Source organism: Thamnophis sirtalis, unplaced genomic scaffold, assembly GCF_051295495.1.
Source record: "Thamnophis sirtalis isolate CommonGarterSnake01/CBP01778 unplaced genomic scaffold, rThaSir2_p1.2 scaffold_2, whole genome shotgun sequence".
Taxonomy (NCBI): domain Eukaryota; kingdom Metazoa; phylum Chordata; class Lepidosauria; order Squamata; family Natricidae; genus Thamnophis; species Thamnophis sirtalis.
In genome coordinates, this window is record NW_028261382.1 from 76675810 (window position 1) to 76694939 (window position 19130).

The 19130-nt window shown below is 44.9% G+C and overlaps 1 protein-coding gene across 2 annotated transcripts in view; it reads right to left on the reverse strand.

Moving 5' to 3' along the window:
* SLC39A14 (solute carrier family 39 member 14) overlaps window positions 1-19130 on the reverse strand; it is a 51200-nt gene that overhangs the window by 15570 nt on the left and 16500 nt on the right. Inside the window, exons 2-4 of one of the 2 annotated variants that reach the window (XM_087706138.1) lie at window positions 11607-11892; window positions 8578-8764; window positions 2654-2823 (exon numbers count right to left, since the gene is read on the reverse strand). In XM_087706138.1, coding sequence (XP_087562264.1) covers window positions 2654-2823; window positions 8578-8764; window positions 11607-11882 — 633 coding nt within the window. In that variant the 5' untranslated portion in view covers window positions 11883-11892. Of the gene's footprint in view, window positions 1-2653; window positions 2824-6162; window positions 6333-8577; window positions 8765-11606; window positions 11893-19130 lie in introns of both variants that reach the window. The other variant, XM_087706139.1, reaches the window with a different exon arrangement.

Sequence of the window (19130 nt, forward strand, 5' to 3'; positions counted from 1 at the left end):
CTATCTCTAAGTTTGATGTGTTGAAGTTTCTGCTTTTGATGCGCGCATTTAACACGTCTTGTTTCTAATGCTCTGGCCTTGTGCACAATTCTAAAACACATTCAACAATACAGTCACACACTCTTCCATAGGAATACATCCCTTCCACATGGAGACCATGTCCAAGAGAAAGCTGGTGTTGAATTCTGGCATTATACGTAGAAGGTAAAAGAAGCAAGCTAATACATCCAATAATTTAGCTGGTGAGTTCATTTGCAAACTGAAGTTGCACGGTTAAAAATTCAGCTAAGAGACAGGACTGTATCAAATAGCAGATTCAGAAAGACCAAAGTTGATTCTTTTTGGCCTCTTAGCTTTGCTTTGAGAGCACAAAAATCATCATTTGACATTTCAGTTCCATGATGAACCAGCTGATGCGTCATATGCAATATTAGCATGTGGAAGGTATGTTTCCTATTCATTTTAGATCAGAAACACTGTGGGCCTTGCATGCTTTCACGAGGAATACGGGCGTATGGAAAAGATTTGGAACTACCCACGTTTCCCCAAAAATAAAACCGGATCTTATATTATTTTTTGCTGCAAAAGATGCATTAGGGCTTATTTTCAGGGAAATATGGTGCTAAATGTGTCTTATCTGGCTGACAATCTTAACCAGGGCTTATTTTGGAGGTAGGGCTTATTTTATGAGCTTTTGGGGGAAATCATGCTAGGGCTTATTTTCCAGTTGGGTCTTATTTTGGGGAAAACAGGGTATCTCGTACTCTGTGCTGAAAAAACTTCATCACAAAAGCAGGATGAAAAGGGCCAATGCCTTTCAGGCCCCAAGCCTAATGGTGAAATCTATTTTTTTTACTACTGGTTCTGTGGGCGTGGCTTGTTGGGAGGGTCATGTGACTGGGTGGACATGGCTTTGTAGTCATATAACTGGGGGATCAAAAGACAGAAACTCACTTTAACAATGCTGGAGCAGGGTTGGACTAGATGACCTCCAGGTACCTTCCAGCCCTGGATTATCTTCTGAAGCTGTGTCTAGTGCCAGGTTTGTAGTCCTTCCTTCTTCTCCTTTTTCCCTCTCTCTACCCCCCTCTCTTTCTTTCTCTTTCTTTCTCCCTTCTTTCTTTCTTTTCCTTTCTCCCTGCTCTCTGTCTTTCTGTCTTTTTCTGTCTTTCTTTCTATCTTTTTCTGTCTTTCTTTCCGTCTGTCTGTCTTTCTTTCTGTCTTTCTTTCTATCTCTTTCTTTTTTTCCTTTCTTTCTTTCTCAGCACCCCCACCCCCTCTTTTTGGCCTAGCAGGCTTCAGAAAAGCCTGCTGGGAGCAAAAACGGACCTCCCACATCCCACACCCCACCCCCATGCTTCCAGAGAACCTGTAGTTAAAAAATACTTTAAAAGTTTTTTTTTAAGTTCCAAAGATGAGCTGTGCAATGTGTGATCGTCAGAACGGGTTTTTAAAAAAAACTTTTTTTAATACTTTTTACTACCAGTTCGGGCGAACCGACCAAAATCAGTAGCATTTCACACCTCCCCAAGTCTCCCTCCATAAAAGAATCTGCAAGTTCCCCAATCTTTCCAGCTTGGCAGACCAATGGGGAGGGGGGAGGCAAGGAAAAGAGGGGATGGTCCCGCACGAGTGGCCAGCAAGTGTACACACACAGCTCCATTTGCACAAGCAACAGCCATGCACACCGGCCACTCATGCAAATGGAACACACACACACACACACATTTGCTGCTCACACAAATGGGGATGCGCACGCACACATGCTCGGCCGCCACTTCTGCAACTCAGTTCTGAATGGATCACAGCCCAATAGTGAGCCAACAGCCCGGGCGTTGGGGACCCCTGTGCTGTAGAATGTGGAGACAATTTTCCAGGGGTGAAATAAAGCAGGTTCTAACAGGTTCTGGAGAACCGGTAGCAGAAATTTTGAGTAGTTCAGCGAACCAGCAAATACCATCTTTGGCTGGCCCCAGAGAGGGGTGGGAATGGGGATTTTGAAGTATCCTTCCTCCAGGAGTGAGGAGGGAATGGAGAATTTGCAGTATCCTTCCCCCAGGAGTGGGGAGGGAATGGAGAATTTGCAGTATCCTTCCCCTGCCATCCCCACCAAGCCACCCCGCCCCCACAGAACCGGTAGTAAAACAATTCGAATTTCACCACTGCAATTTTCCCACAGCCTATTGATCTTCTCCTAATCCTTTTCTTGGGAAATTACCATGGTCAACATATCTTCTGCCAGAGCATTTCGCAGGAAATTAGATTAATGACACTTTGGCTTAAACCAGCACAATTGACCTGTGGTTTTACTGTTGATATGGGATTCCTTCCCTGTTAGATTGGCAGAGAACGTTTAGTCTGTGTTCCTTATCTTAATTGACATTTGTTCTGAAGATGCCAGATTCCGGATTGAGTTAATTTACTTAAAAAATCCCTTTCCGAAAGGCAAATGCCTAAATTAATGGCCCATTATTTCCTTGTGTTAACAGCTCCACAACCTGATATTTGGATATCTTACACATTTCCACCCTAACTACAAATGAAGGGAGCTTCTCCTGAAAGCGATGAACAGCTACCACAAAGTAGGTCACACTGCAGACACCACACAATCATCGACAATAGCATAACCCAGGCCCAGAGGCCCTTGTCCTACCTCGGGAATGAGCTGGAAGAGGGCGTTGGAATAAAGAGTGCCAATGGCCAGAGCTATGAAGTAGAGGAGCAGCCGCTTGTAAAAGGTCTTCTTCATGAAAGGAACCACGCTGGCCCCGATCAGGGAGCAGAGGGAAATGATGGTCACACAGAGGAAACCGTAACCCCAGACTGCAGGTGTGAGAGAGTCAATCCCGCCCCGATGAAATCACAGGAGGGAGAAAGACACAGGAGGGGAAAAGAACCAGAATGTACAAAAAAAAGAATTCACACCGAGGGATGAAAGGGGGAGACAGAGACAGAGACAGAGAGAGACAGAGAGAGAGAGACAGAGAGAGAGAGACAGAGAGAGAGAGACAGAGAGAGAGAGAGGGAGAGAGAGAGATTTATTAATGATTGATACACAAATAAAGATTGATTCAGTCATGCTTGAAGCACTCTTGGGCACTGTAGCACTATGGAAAACTCCTTCTTGATGGGAAGTCCAACATGGTCCAGGAGAAGGGCCTTCTCTACCGTGGCTCCTGCCCTTTGGCACATATTACACACAGACACACCCAGAGGTGAGAATGGCTCCCATCCTTCTGAGCTTTACAAAGACCTGAAGACCTATCTCTGCCAGATGACCTGGGTTCCCCATGAGGGAGCAATCATCACCCTGGAGATGGTTGATGAATGAAGAGGCAATCCCATCTCCTTGCTGTGCACCCTGTTCCCCCTCTCCTCGTTTTTTTCCCTAGAATTTTATTTTGATTGGGATTTTCATTTTTCTCATTTTAGAAACATTCAACTGTCAGGATGCGAATGTTTTTAGGGCTGTACGCTGCCCAGAGTTGTTTTGATATGAGAGGGGTGTCAAATTAATTAATTAATCAAATAAAGTATCTATCTATCCATCCATCCATCCATCCATCCATCCATCCATCCATCCATCCATCCATCCATCCATCGCTGTGTGTGAGTGTGTGAATGTTCCAGCATAACCCTGGAACGCCTTGAGCAATTTCAACCAAACCTGGTACACAGTTACTTGCTCTCTGGAAACAAATACTGTGGAGTAAGACACCTCTAAAACCCCTAGGAGGGTGTGTGTTCTGTTAAGATACAGCCTGTTGCGCCTTAAAATGACTTCTACTGTACTACCATAAAATGGCTTCTACTGTACAGTGCAGTGGAGTTGCCATGGTAATGGCTTCACAGTACTCCACAAGGGGGCTCCCTCTGGTAAGGGGGAAAATCCAGCATTAGAAATTACGTTTGGTCTGGACATTTCCCCCCTATAGATAAATACCTGGGCAACATGGGGTTATTGGCTAATAATTAATAAAAACACAAGGGTGGAGAAGAGACCCTCCGCGGGCAATGATCAATAAATATAACCTCGCTATAAAGGTCTCTAGTATTAATCCAATATTTTGCACCAGATTGGAAGTTTTTCTAATTTTATGGCGAGGGTCTGCTCACCGCAATCCAACTCACAGTGTTCAGATCGATACTAAAGCTCTAAGTCTCCAGCCAGGTAGACTTCCAAGTTGTCTCTACTCCACCAGTAGGACATTTTTTTCCAAATCTGTTCAGCACATAGACTCAAGAAGGAGATGAAGTGCCAGAGCCCAAGAGTGATACAGGCAAAACACAAGCCATCCCTTGCCTGCGTATACGCTTCTATCTTCTGTGTGTGTCCTATACGCTTGTTATAGGACAAACACAGTACTGAAATATTTGTTGCGCGAGGCATAGAGATTCTGAACAACTGATTGGCACCATCATATTTCAACAGTGGTTACAAGACAATTTGACAATGGAGATGGCACATTGACAATTACTTCTCCTCCTGTTGGATCATAAAGACATATTTTAGTTCTCAAGCAACAAAACATTACGTTGACGGTTTGGGAACGAAAATATCCATGAAGTCTATGAAAAAAGGATTACCCAAAACAATGCTATAGGCAGGTTGGCATTATCCAAATAAAACAAAAGTTGAAAGGATTCCTAAGGAAAGGTACTGATTTCTTTTTATTACTTTCTTTTTTCTCCCAATGAGAGAAGCCAATCAGTAGGAAGTCTAATGTAGAGACTATAAAAATAGTGTGTTTCCTGAAAATAAGGCAGGGTCTTATTTTCTTTTGACCCCCGAAATAAGCGCTTGGCCTTATTTTCGGAGAGGTCTTATTATTTTTGAGGTGCTGGAGGCAGCGAGCATAGTCACTTCATGGCTGCTGCTGTGTTGCAATATTTCCAAGGAGGGCTTATTTTCTAGGGTGGGCTTATTTTAGCGCATACGCTCAAAAGCCCAATTGGGCTTATTATCCGGGGAGGTCTTATTTTCAGGAAAACAGGGTAGCCTTTCCCATAAAAGGCCAAATGAATGCTCATTCTGCTTCTCACCTTTGCCTGAGAAACAGGGTTATCTAGGCCACCAAAGTTGAGACAGAATGTTATGCCGGAAGACAATTAAGACTTTAAAACCTGCAACTAGAGTTCATGGCTATATTTAAGACATCCCCAAAACGTACAATTAAAAAACCACAATTTACAAAAGATTAGATCTCCAAGAAACCTCCTTCATTAATGAAAATAAACCAATTACTGAAAGAGGAACCAATAAAGGAATCTGAGAAGTCAAGATAAAAGATGGGACGTCCTCCCATATACCGGTGCCAATATGGTGTTCGTTCGTTTCTTCCTTTTACAAAAAAAAAATGACCTTTATGGTGCTCAACCATAGCTCTTTCCTACCTACATTGTTTCACAGGCCAAAAAGACACTGAAGTGCTAGAAAACCCGGGGTTAAGTCTGTATGCCTCTCATTTATCATCATGCTATTGCTGTCGTCCGTCCTTCCTTCCTTCCCTCTGCCCACTGCTAGCAGTTCGATCCTGACTCAGCCTTCCATCTTTCCAAGGTCAGTAAAATGAGGACCCAGATTGTTGGGGGCAACAGGCTGACTCTGTAAACCACTTAGAGAGGGTTGTAAAAGCACTGTGAAGCAGTATATAAGTCTGTGCTATTGCTATCTTCCTTCCTTCCCTCTGCCCACTGCCAGTAGTTCGATCCTGACTGGCTCAAGGTTGACTCAGCCTTCCCTCCTTCCAAGGTGGGTAAAATGAGGACCCAGATTGTTGGGAGCAATAGGCTGAATCTGTAAACCTCTTAGAGTGGGCTGTAAAAGCATTATGAAGCGGTATGTAAGTCTAAGTGCTATTGCTATCTAACCATGGAGGGGACTTGAGTTATTGCCTTCTACATTTTTGTCGTGTGAAGCGGCCAACATATCCCATGTGCAGGCACAGAAACCATGCACACGCCTGGACATATCACATGAAGGAGAATCTCTATTCTACTCCCTTTATTTTTAGGGAATCTCCCTGGGCCCCGAGTGATGACAAAAAATCCAATTTCAAAAGCCACTGAGAATCAAGCAGCCGATCGGGTACCAGAAGATAAATGGGTGGATGTGATGGGCGACGGGGATCTGTGAGCAGGCGGGGTTTGTTCTTACTGCACCTCTGGGATGAGCTGGAACAGGGCGTTAGAGAACAGGGTCCCGATGGAGAGTGCGATGAAATAAGTTAGGATTCGTGTGAAAAAGACCTTCTCAGTACAGGGCACGATGAAGACTCCAAGGAGGGAGGCGAAGTTGATCAGTGTGACACTGAAGAAACCAAAACCCCAGACTGTAAACAAGAAGAGAGAAGGGCAAGTTTACCCAAATAATTGAAAACTGGGACTGGGCCTTTAAACACAGGAGAGGTGTTTAAGAGAAAGGTGTCAACTCGCAAAAGCCTTTCTAGTCTGCTCTCGAGTTGCCATGGGCAGCAAGGGGGGAGTATATTCTACTCATACCTTCTTCCAGGGTCGGATCTCAGATTACCAAAGTAGGGCCTTGTTGAAGAATGGGATTTATGACACAGACTGAGAGGAGGGGGGAAACTGGGTCAAAACGAGCCATAAATGACATGCAGCAAAGTTGCCCGCACTCGAGCAATGCCCCGACATGCTGCTCCTAATAAATAACTGGTTTTCTCTTGAGATTCATGAGTTAATTAGGGCATCTGTTGGAACCTTGACAAAAGGTCTAAGGCAGGGGTGTCAAACTCAATTTAACTGAGAGCCGCATCAGGGTTGTGTTTGACCTCAGGGGGCTGGGGTGGGCGTGACCAGCTTGATGTCGCTCGTGTCTGGGACACCTGTGGTGTCCCGAGTGCTCTGCCAGTGAAAACAGGCTCTCAAGCTCCATTTTCGACTGGGAAGGCCTCCTGCAACCCTCTGCCAGCGAAAATGGAGCTTGGGAGGGCCGTCCGTGGGCCGATCCTTCACTGTTTCCAGAGTGGCTTTGCGGGCCAGATCTAAGCATCCCATGGGCTGCATCCAGCCCGCGGGCCTTGAGTTTGACACCTCTGGTCTAAGCTAATGCCAGAAAAGTTCTTTGGCAAGTTGGTACGGAAGCTTTTGATGAGCAACTCTTCCAACCAGTTGGCTAATTCCTGCCATTTTTTCCCCAGGGATGGGGGTGGGGGTGGAGGAAGCTGTTCAACCTTCTACTCAAACCCAGTCCATGAACAGTGTCAAAAGATCAGACACAGGCAGGGGAGCTGACATGTAACTTGACGAGGCCAAAGCTGGGTGTTGAAAAACAAAGTGCGAATGGAAAAGTTGAAACGTGTATTTTGAGAGACTGAAAGTGCTCGCCACACATGTCATCCAAGTTAAGTCAATCAGTAAAAGTTTGGCTTGGAATTGCTCGGCTTATGGCCAAAGCAAACGCACTGTGGTACTGTGACCAGCCAAAAAAAGCAATATGGGTTAATTATTTTTTAAAGAGAAACATGGATAAAATACGCCAAAATTGTGTTTGTTAATGAGGGACGTAATTGTCTTGCTGACAGACATCTCTGAAAGATAGGAATAGCACTCAGATCATTTCAGATCTTGTATATAACTTCTTCAGCATTCTATTTACAGAGCCCCCCTCTCCCCTCCGAATCCACCAAAAGGATGGGGTTAACCTTTCTGTACATCCTCTTGTTGCTTTTTAAAAAAAAATATTTGGGGGGATTGGAGGGATTAAATGGGTGCCTTAAGCCTGCAAGGCTGTAAGAAACCTACAATATCCATTAAAGCCCCTAAATTAGAAAAAATAAATTAAAACCCCCTAAATTAGATAAAATGGAATTTAAGGGACCAAAAGAGGCACACATGGCTTTTGCATGAACTCACCGTCTACTGGTGACTGGCCCAAAGTTACCCAGCCAGTTTTCACGCCTAAGGTGGAACTAGAACTCACCATCTCCTGATGATTGGGCCAATGTCACCCAGCTAGCTTTTTTGCCTAAGGAGGAACTAGAATTCATCGTCTCCTGGTGACTGACCCAAAGTTACCCAGCCAGTTTTTACACCTAAGGTGGAACTAGAACTCATAGTCTTCTTGTGACTGGGCTGAGGCCACCCAGCTAGCTTTCTTGCCTAAGGGGAAACTAGAACTCACAGTCTCCTGGTGACTGGCCCAAAGTTACCCAACCAGGCGGGACTACAACTAAACAACTCCTGGTTTCTGGGCCAGCATCATAACCCCTACACCAAATTGACTCTCCGAAGTAGATACTTACTTGAAATTAAGTGGTCATAAAGCCATCTTTGCAGCAGGTAGACTCAGAAGCTTCCTGAAAACCAGTTTTGGAAAGCAATATACACTTTTTTAAAAAATTAAAAGAGAACAAAGCTTTGTACGTCCGCACTTAGTCCTCTGTTTCTCGCAGCTTCTGTACTACAAGACTAACCTTTTTGGCACAGCGGCAGGTAGAAAGGGAAAACCGATTAGAAGGACACCTGTTCTTCCTTCCACACCTTAAGAAGGCGATTCGGAAGATTTAGACTTCAATGCCATGAAGGGCCAAGATAAAACGGGCCGAGTGCACGCACCTTCTGTAGAGCTCGGTTTCCCTTCCTTCATCCATTCCTCTTCTTCTTTCTCCAGGTTCTCCGGCAGGCAGGCCCTTGACTCCAGCTGCTGCAAGATAGTTGGGCAGAATTCCTTGAATTCACTCTGCCCCAGAGGGGACGATTCACTCAGATTGTGGGTGGCGAAGAGCTCCGAGGAACTGAAGCACTGCAAGGCAAAAAGGTTGAGATGTCCAGAGACGGTCTTATCCAGGGGTGGGCTTCAAAGATTTTAGCAAGGGGTTCTCTGCATGGTTGCTGGGTGGGGGTGGCCATGGTGGGGGTGGCCTAGTCAGCCTCCTGTATCATGGGGGGGGGCTTTTTACTCTCCCCGGGCTCCTCAAGTCTCCAGGAGGGTGAAAATGTCCTCCCCCAGACTCCAAAAGCCTGTTTCCAGCCTTCTTGAACTTCCAGTAGGCCCATTTTTCGCCCTCCATGAGCCTCCGTGCACGCCTTGCACCTACCTGCATCCAGAATAGGTCGCATGGGAACTCCTGGGAGGGGAGGGGCGGGGCCAGACATGAATGGGATTTGAGGGTTCTCTGAAGTGCACAGAATCTTAGTTAGAGGTTCTCTCAAACTCCTGCGAACCCCCAGCAGCCCACCCCTGGTCTTGTGCTCCTTCAGACACGCCGGTGATGCATGCCTCTCATCTCCTTTCCTTAACTTCTCAGCCACAGCATCTTCTTCTCCCTCCCTCTCAGGCATTCGGAAGCAAGGCCTACATCCAGTTTTTGACATTCTACAAATTCATGTGAACTTTCACTCCACACTCCCTCCTTTTTCCAAAGATTGTCTAGGTCAGGGGTGTCAAACTCAATTTCATTGAGGGCTGCATCAAGGCTGTGGTTGACTTCGAGGGGCTGGGTGGGTGTGGCTGACCAGTTGACACCACTCTCCAAATGCTGGCATGTTTCCTCTTTGCATTGGGTAGACCGGGCCAAGGCTGCTGTTGCGGCCCACCAGTGGCCAGCAGAGCTGGCAGCAAAGTTAGCCAGTGAGGAGGTTGGGGAAGAGCATGGGCCAGTCCTAGAGGCTGGGGAAGGCTCTGATGAGGGCTCTGTGTTGGAGGCAGAGATGGGGCCAAGGCTGTCTGGCAGTTCTCAGCTGCCCTAGGCAGCAGTGAGGCAGAGGAACAGCGGGAGCCTGTTCCCATGTGCGCATGCGCAGAGTTGCCAGAAGAAAAGAACAGCTAAGAAATCAGGGTCGACTTGGGAGTAAAGCCATAGGTGGACGGTGAATGGCCCTCCCATAGGAAATAAAAAAGGAGCAAAAGGGGAGTGGGCTTTTGCAGGAAACAATTCATTCATTCGTTCATTTCAGGAGTGTGAAGAACTGTCCGTGAATCTCAGAGACTCTGTGCCAAGTCTTTCCTTGCACAGCACTGCGTTTGGAAAATATTTACAAGGCAGCTTTCCAAGCTGTGGTCATAAATATTCCTTTGAAAGACTGTTTGCCAGGCCTTTGCTGAATGTGATGGAGAGGAATTCACATTCGTTTAATTAAAAGGGTTTTGTTGGGACCAGAAATCTGCTTCGTGCTTTTGGGAAATGCTTAGGTTGGAACAGCTGCATTGGGTAGACCAGGCTGAAACAATGCGATCGGCCCCTTACATTTTCCAGGATAGCCCCATGGGCGGGAGTTTGACACCCCTGGTCTAGATGAACCCCCAAAAGAGCAAAAACTATAGGATTATAACTCTCCCCATTTTGAACCCGCGTAAAGTTCCTTCTGTCAGGATGCAACAATGGAGGGAAGAGAAAACGCCTGCCTCTGTGAACTGTTTTTGATGGCTTTTATAAAAAAGCCTGTACTTTTAAGACCTGAGCCAGGGCTAACTCCCCTTCTGGCTCCTTCCTTTCTTTTATGCCCAATGCTTTTCAGACAGACATTGACTCCTTTTGTTGTTTTGCTGAAAGCAGCTTCAAGCCATTGGCTCTGTCACTTTGGGACATGAGTGCTGCATCACAACTCATGCACAAAAGGAGCAGGGTTTCCTTCCTGACAATGTTGGACTTGGGAGTATGGCACTACTTTCATCAGACTGATAGCAACAGCACTAACACTTAGACTTTTATAACACTTCACAGTGCTTTTACAGCCCTCTCTAAGGGGTTTACAATGTCAGCAAATAGCCCCCAACAATCTGGGTCCTCATTTTACCCACCTTGGAAGGATGGAAGGCTGAGTTGACCTGAGATAGATAGATAGATAGATAGATAGATAGATAGATAGATAGATAGATAGATAGATAGATAGATAGATAGATAGATAGACCAGACAGAAGAGAAAGAGAGATAAGAGAGAGAGGGAGGGAGGAAGAGCGCAATAGCAATAGCTATGAGGACCCAGATTGTTGGGGGCAAGAGGCTGACTCTGTAAACCGCTTAGAAAGGGCTGTAAAAGCACTATGAAACGGTATGTAAGTGTAAGTGCTATTGCTATTTTTTTTCCTTCCTTCCTTCCTTCCTCCCTCTCTCCCTCCCTCCCTCTTGGCCCAGTGGTTAGAATAGAGAATTGCAGGATAACTCTGCTCACTGCCAGGAGTTCGATCCTGACTGGCTCAAGGTTGACTCAGTCTTCCATTCTTCCGAGGTGGGTAAAATGAGGACCCACATTGTTGGGGGCAAGAGGCTGACTCTGTAAACCGCTTAGAAAAGGCTGTAAAAGCACTATGAAGCGGTATGTAAGTCTAAGTGCTATTGCTATTTTCCTTCCTCCTTCCTTCCTTCCTTCCTTCCTTCCTTCCACCCACCCACCCACCCATCCATCCATCCATCCATCCATCCACCCATCCCTCCTTACCCCCTCCCTCTCTGGTTAAGGCTTAAATTCTTATAAAAGCAGCATAAATCCTGTATTCCATGTCAATCTACACATGTGCAAAGGTTCTCTGGATGTTACATTAAAATGTAATAATTGGGGTGTGGGGGGTGATGAAGATTCTCCACGGACCTCTCTCTGAAATCAAAAGGAGGGCAGAGTCATAATAGGAAAGCAGAGGTGATTACCCAGGAGATATTTCGATGGTGGGGCTGCCTCCGCCGCGTGTGACTGACATTCTGCCGTTCGACGCCCACATGCAGGTGTCTCAACAGAGATTTCAACTGCTGCAGGCTGAGCTTGTCCTCTTCACCATAACGGAGGAAAAGGTCCTGCAGAAAGGAGGCTGCTGTGATGGGAGGTGGAGCTGAGGCTTCTGTGCCAGCCTGTGTCCGCGAAGTCAGAAGTAGGAGGTACAGTTGCAGCCCCAAAGTCCATCTCCAAAACCCTCCATTCCAAAACATGGTTTCAAAGCTGAAAAGACAGACCCAGGTCCTCAGATTAGCATCGGTCCTTGAAACCCTTGTTCTGCTCCTAGCCCAGGGATCAGCAACCCGCGGCTCTGGAGCTGCATGTGGCTCTTTCATCCCTCAGCTGCGGCTCCCTGTCACCAGTCAGCACCACAATTTTGAGAGGAGCTTCCAGTTGGGGGGCGGGGGAATCAGGGCACGCCAGGAGGAGACTTTATGGCAAGGGGAGGGTTTTCTGGTCAGCTCCACATTGATAGGGCTTTCGGTTAGGACAGGTAGAGGAAAAAAGATGCGGTGCTAGGAAGAGATTCTATGGTGGGGGAATTGGACTTCGGGTCGACTTCAGAATTGGTAGGGCTTTTGGCTAGGACAGGTAGAGGAAAAAGGACGTCACACTAGGAGGAGACTATGGTGGGGGAACCAGACTTCCGGTTGGCTTCAGAATTGAATGGGGGGCTTCCGATTGGGACCTTTGTGGCTCTTTGAGTGTTTAAGGTTAAACAAATCTGGCTGAGGAATTTTGGGAGTTGAAGTTCACAAGTCTTAAGTTGCCAAGGCTGGATAACTCTGGTCTATGAGGAAGACAAAAGCCCTTCCTCCATTCTCATTCCAGCAAATGGAATGGCTTCCATTGAGGACCGGTGTACTTGAACGAGCCAGAAAGGGGGCTGAGAAAAGATCTACAGACCCCTCACATCCTGGACATAAACTGCTTCAACTTCTCCCCTTAGGATGCTGCTATAGGGCAATGCAGCCCAAAACAATAGATAGACACAAAGTCCTCCCCACACATACCCTATGCTATTGTTCTGTTAAAACACTTAATTCCCATAGCGCTGTCTTAGGCCTAAAGATATTGATTTATGTAGTAGGGCTACATTGCTAATATCCTTTTCATCTTCTCAATGTTTCTACTATTTTCTCTATTAGTAAAGGTAAAGGTTCCCTTCGCACATGTGTGCCAGTCGTTCCCAACTCTAGGGGGCAGTGCTCATCTCTGTTTCAAAGCCAAAGAGCCAGGGCTGTCCAAAGACGTCTCCGTGGTTATGTGGCCGGCATGACTAAACACTGAAGGTGCACAGAACACTGTTACCTTCCCACCAAAGGTGGTTCCTATTTTTCTATTTGCATTTTTTTTAATGTGCTTTCGAACTGCTAGTTTGACAGAAGCTGGGACAAGTCACGGGAGCTCACTCCGTTACCCGGCGCTAGGGATTTGAACCATTCAACTGCCGACTTTTCTGATCGACAAACTCAGCCACTGAGCCACAGCATCCCCTCCTATTAGTATCTCATCACTTCTATGAATTATGATTGTATCTTTTGATTTTATGATCTATGACTTATCACTTTGTTCATATGAACGCCGAGAACTTGTGTGCTGAGACAAATTCTTTGAGTGTCCAATCACACCTGGCCAATAAAAACTATCCTAATTCCAAAGGCTCCCGAACTCCTATTTTGACCTTCCAGCTTTTCCAAACACTTTTGCTTGGTTAACAGAGTCAAAACAACACCTGAATCAGAAGGCTTCTTGGTTTATAGATTTTCGCAGGTTACAAAACATGCAACACTTTCCCACAACAAGAGCAATAGCAAACGAAAGACAAAGAAAAACAGAATAGCTGACCCTGAACGGCTTTCATTATCACTAAACAGGTGCAGGCTGATTTTTTTGCTGTAGCCACTTCTCAAAAGAGCTTATCAATATCGAAAAACAATGAAGAAGTCTTCCTGCTTAACGTTTTTATTGAGTAATAAAGTAGTATATAAAATACAACACTGAAGAATTATTATTATATATCCAAACTGAAGAATGTCAGGTCAGGTATCCCTTTTTTTTTCTTTTTGTCACTTTTTGAGCACATCATGAGAAAGGTGGGGCTTGACGAATCAAAAGATGGAATTAAGATGCCTGAGAAATATCAACAACCTCAGATATGCAGAGGATGCCACTCTAATGGCAGAAAGTGAAGAGGAACTAAAGAGCCTATTGATGCGGGTGAAGGAGGAGAGTGCAAAAGTTGGCTTCAAACTCAACATAGAGAAAAATAAGAACATGGCATCCGGCCCTCTCAATTCCTGGAAAATAGATGGGGAAGAAATGGAGGTAGTCACAGATTTTATTTTCCTGGGCTCCAAGATCACTGCAGATGAGGACTGCAGCCAAGAAATTAAAAGAGGCTTGCTCCTGGGGAGGAAAGTGATGGCAAATCTAGACAGCAGACTAAAAAGCAGAGACATCACCCTGCCAACAAAAGTGTGTCTACTCAAGGCTATGGTTTTCCCAGTTGCAATGGATGGCTGTGAAGGTTGGACCATAAGGAAGGCTGAGCGCCAAAGAATGGAGGTCTTTGAACGAAGTTGCCGGAGAAGACTCCTGTGAGTCCCTTGGATTGCAAGGTGATCAAATCGGTCAGTCCTAGAAGAGATCAACCCTGACTGCTCTTTAGAAGGCCAGATCCAGAAGAGGAAACTCAAGTACTTTGGCCACCTGAGAAGGAAGGACTCCCTGGAGAAGAGCCTCGTGCTGGGAACGATTGAGGGCAAAAGAAGAAGGGGATGACAGAGAATGAGGTGGCTGGATGGAGTCACCGAAGCAGTTGACGTGACATAAATGGACTCCAGAGGATGGTAGAGGACAGGAAGGCCTGGAGGAACGTTATCCATGGGGTCGCAATGGGTTGGACACGACTTCTCACTAACAACAATAAGTTTGATTCTCCTTTCATTTTCCAATTTTTTAGATTTTATATTGATATTTTAATATTTGGTATTCTATCTTTCTTTGAAACTTAATAAAGCTGTTTTTTTTTAAAGAAAAAGAAAACAAAAAGAAGCAAAAACCCTGAAGAAACGTTCTCCAAGACTCTTCAACAATGTTGGACACTCCAGAAAGCAGCAGGCAGAAGGAAAGTGCCATGCAAACTGAAATTTGGAACAACAATATGCAACATGGAACAAAAATTGAATTCTCTGCTCCGGAAACCATTGTTCAAACAGAAACTTTGCTTCTGTCTACAAGGGTGTGCAAGAAGCTTTAAGAAAGATAAGTGAAACTGCAGGAGGTGGACACAAGTTGCCATCATGCCTGCTTAAGCCAAAGATTAGATTAGAACCACAGATTGCATTCATTAAGTTGAAACCGTTCTGCCAAGTTATACCTCGTAATTCTCCTAGAAGACAAAATGAGCAGAGCATCATCCCCTTAACATAAAGAAGGAAATCAAAGTGAAGATATCCCAAAGGTGCTTTTCCAAAAGACAAGTGGACTTTTTTTTTGGGGGGGGGGTGTTCTTTGAAAACATTTCGTTTCTCATCCAAGCAACTTCTTCAGTTCTAACTGAAAAACTAAAAAATCTTGGGGACAACCATGACCTGGATGATTGAGAATCCCTCCATAGACAATGTGAAGATGGATTGAGTTGCCCAACGGATATGTAGGAGGCAGGCAGAGGTGGGTTGCTGCCAGTTCAGCCTGAATCGGAAGTTAAAAGAAGAACCAATTTTTAAACCAATTCTCGAATACATCTCATCTGCCTGGAACCCACACTGCATATCAGACATTAATCACAAGAAGATTCCTCTGCTCCTCTGCTCGCAACAGAATCCCTTATGCCACCAGATTTGACATTTTGGGCTTAGACAAATCCAACCTAAGCGTAGTACATAAAATTATCTGCTACCTGTCAATGACTACTTCAGCTTCAACCGCAATAATACACAAGCAAACAATAGATACAAACTCAAGGTAAACCGCTCCAAACTCGATTGCAGAAAATACGACTTCAGTAACGGAGTCGTCAACGCCTGGAATGCACTACCTGAGTCTGTGGTTTCTTCCCCAAACCCCCAAAACTTTAACCTTAGACTGTCTACTGTTGACTTCACCCCATTCCTAAGAGGTCTGTAAGGGAGTGTGAGTAAGCGCACCAATGCGCCTACCTTCCCTGTCCTAATATTCCTTTTTATTCGTGTCCATTTCATGTCTTCAAAATCATGTTTATACTTGTATCTGTTATCCAATTCATGCTTGATGAAATAAATAAAATGAAATAAATAAAATAAACCTGTGTCTTCAAACATGGTTCTGGATTTGTGTTTCTCAATTTTCCAAGGTAATATTCCGAGCACACAGGGCTTGTTGACCTCTCTTGGTTAGTTCCTCCTCCCCCCAGGGTAAGCAGTCCTTGTCCTCTATTGATGAAGCAACCCATGTTGATCACCATGAGACCAGGACCTTAAATCAACATGGGCTTTAACCTTAAAGATAACCAACGTCCAAACTAATCCAACTGTTTGAGATGCATTGACCAACTGCATTGGTACCTTGTCATTCCGAACAAAGCTACAGAAGACTGAAAACACATACAGATAGTCCTCCACTTACGACCACAATTGAGCCCCACGTTTCTTTCGTTAAGCGAAACATTGATTGAGTTTTGCCCCATTTTAGGACCATTCTTGGCCACAGTTATTAAGTAAATCACTGTGGTTGATAAGTTGGTAACCCGTTTATTAAGTGAATCTGGGTCTTCCATTGACTTTGCTTGTCAGAAGGTTGCAAAAGGAGGTCACATGACCTTGGGTCATAGCAACGGTCATAAGTAAGAACCAGCTGCCAAGCATTATTAGGAGACTGGAGGCCAAAACATATGATGAACGGTTGCAGGAACTGGGCATGGCTAGTCTAGTGAAGAGAAGGACCAGGGGAGGCATGAAAGCAATCTTCCAATATTTGAGGGGCTGCCACAGAGAGGAGGGGGACAACCTATTTTCCAAAGTGAGGTTGGACTGGTAGATGACCTGTAAGGTCCCTTCCAATCTGTTGATCTGCATGTTAATTTTGATCACACGATTGTGGGGATGCTTCAAAGATCATAACTGTGAACAATGGTCCTAAGTCACATTTTTCAGTGCTGTTGTAACTTCAAATGGTCACTAAATGAACGGTTCTAAGGCGAGGACTACCCGTATTGCCCCAGAGTCTTATTAAAGTTTTGCTTTTTTAAACCATTTTTGTTGGCTTGGATTATATTTTATGGATTTTTGCCCTGCATCGTTCCACTTGCATCTTGTTGTATCTTATTGTTTTAATCCTTTTTTAATATTTTTCATTTCTGTAAGCCGCCCGGAGTCCTCCGGGATTGGGCGGCCTATAAATTCAATAAATGAAATGAAATGAAATGATCTTGAAACAGATACCTGGGTGATTCAGGAAGACACCAACCCAAACAAAAAATAACACAAGACTTTCCTTATGCCAGGGGTGTCCAAACTTAGGAACTTGAAGACTTGTGGACTTCAACTCCCAGAATTCCCCAGCTCATTATCTCAGTATCTCATTAAGACAAGTCTTAATGTTCCCAAGTTTGGACACCCTGCCTTATGCAAATCAAGCTGAAAAAATGTGTTGGAAAAATTCTTGCTCTCTAACTAGAACCATATGATGCTGGGATAAAAGTTATAATTAAGATCCATGTCATTAGACCCAAACCAGGGAATTTCTGTATGAGAAGCACAATGATTATTTACTCAGTTTATAATAACTTTATAAGTCAAGTCATAACAAATATAGAGAGCTGTTTGTTGTCCAGTTTGTCCATCAAATGTATTCATCTCTGCAGTCATTTTCAGCACATACAAACACTGTTTGCCTGTTTGTCTCTAGATAGATATCCTGTTTCCCTGAAAATAAGCCCTCCCTGAAAATATTGCAACTCAACAGCAGCCAGGAGGTGACCACGCTGGCTGCCTCCTGCACCTCAAAAATAGTAAGACCTCCTGAAAGTAAGGCCAAGCGCTTATTTCGGGGGTCAAAAGAAAATAAGACCCTGTCTTATTTTTGAGAAAACACCGTAGATGGATGGACGGTTGGTTGGTTGGTTGGTTGGTTGGTTGGTTGGATGGATGGATGGATGGATGGATGGGCAGACAGATACGACACATATGTATGTGTTTGTGTGTGTGTGTGTGTGTGTGTGTGTGTGTTTGTATGTAGATAGATAAAGAGATAGAGAGATGTATATAATTAATGCTGTCCCTTGGGAGTCAGCTATAAATACTATACCTATCCATTCCATAAGGTAAAGGTTCCCCTCGCACATATGTGCTAGTCGTTCCTGACTCTAGGGGGCAGTGTTCCTCTCCGTTTCAAAGCCGAAGAGCCAGTGCTGTCTGAAGATGTCTCCGTGGTCATGTGGCCGGCATGACTAAATGCTTATTACCTTCCCACCAAAGGTGGTCCCTATTTTTCTACTTGCATTTTCACGTGCTTTCAAACTGCTAGGTTGGCTGAAGCTGGGAGAAGTAATGGGAGCTCACTCTGTTATGCGGCGCTAGGGATTCGAACCGCCGAACTGCTGACTTTCTGATCAACAAGCTCAGTGTCTTAGCCACTGAGCCACTGCGTCCCTGATAAATTACATAGAAATACTTTAAAACTCAGAAAGGGAAATCTCTTCTATAGTCAAGATCAATTATTGTTTCCTCAAACTGTCTTTAGGCTGGAGGTTTTTTTTTTGGTTTTTTTATACAAATTACCACTCTAGTCTAAACCCATGAATTTTCAAATTGTTTCCTATCCAAGTATTAAAAAGGTGCAAGACTGCTTCGTTTTTCAAAATAGGTCCTAACCCAGAGTGTTCTCAGATTTGGCAACTCTCAGATGTGTGGACTTCGGTTCCACCACAAAACCGCGGTAGACTAAAGCACGCTCGACGAAACCGCGTACCTGACGTCATCACAGCGTGACGAAAACATCACGCTGTGAGCGGTAAAGTTAAAATTAACGCAAAAACCTTACCCTAACCCCCCCAAACCTAACCCTAAACCTAACCCTAACCCTAACCCTTAACCTAACCCTAAACCTAACCCTTAACCTAACGCTAAACCTAACGCTAACCCTTAACCTAACCCTAAACCTAACCCTAACGCTTAACGTAACCCTAAACCTAACCCTAACCCTAAACCTAACCCTTACCTTTACGTGAAACGGCTTGCTTTAAAAGCGCTTTTTAAAGCGCCCTTTTTTCTCCGCGGTCGTATTTGTCACGCTGCTGATGACGTCAGGTACGCGCTTTAATCGGGCGCACTTTAGTGGACCGCGGTTTTGTCGTGCCACGGTGGACTTCAACTTCCAGAATTCCTCAGCCAGCACTGGGAATTCTGGGACTTGAAGTCCATACATCCTGCATTTGCCAAGGTTGAGAATTGCTGCTCTGGCTAATGAAGCCAACGGCC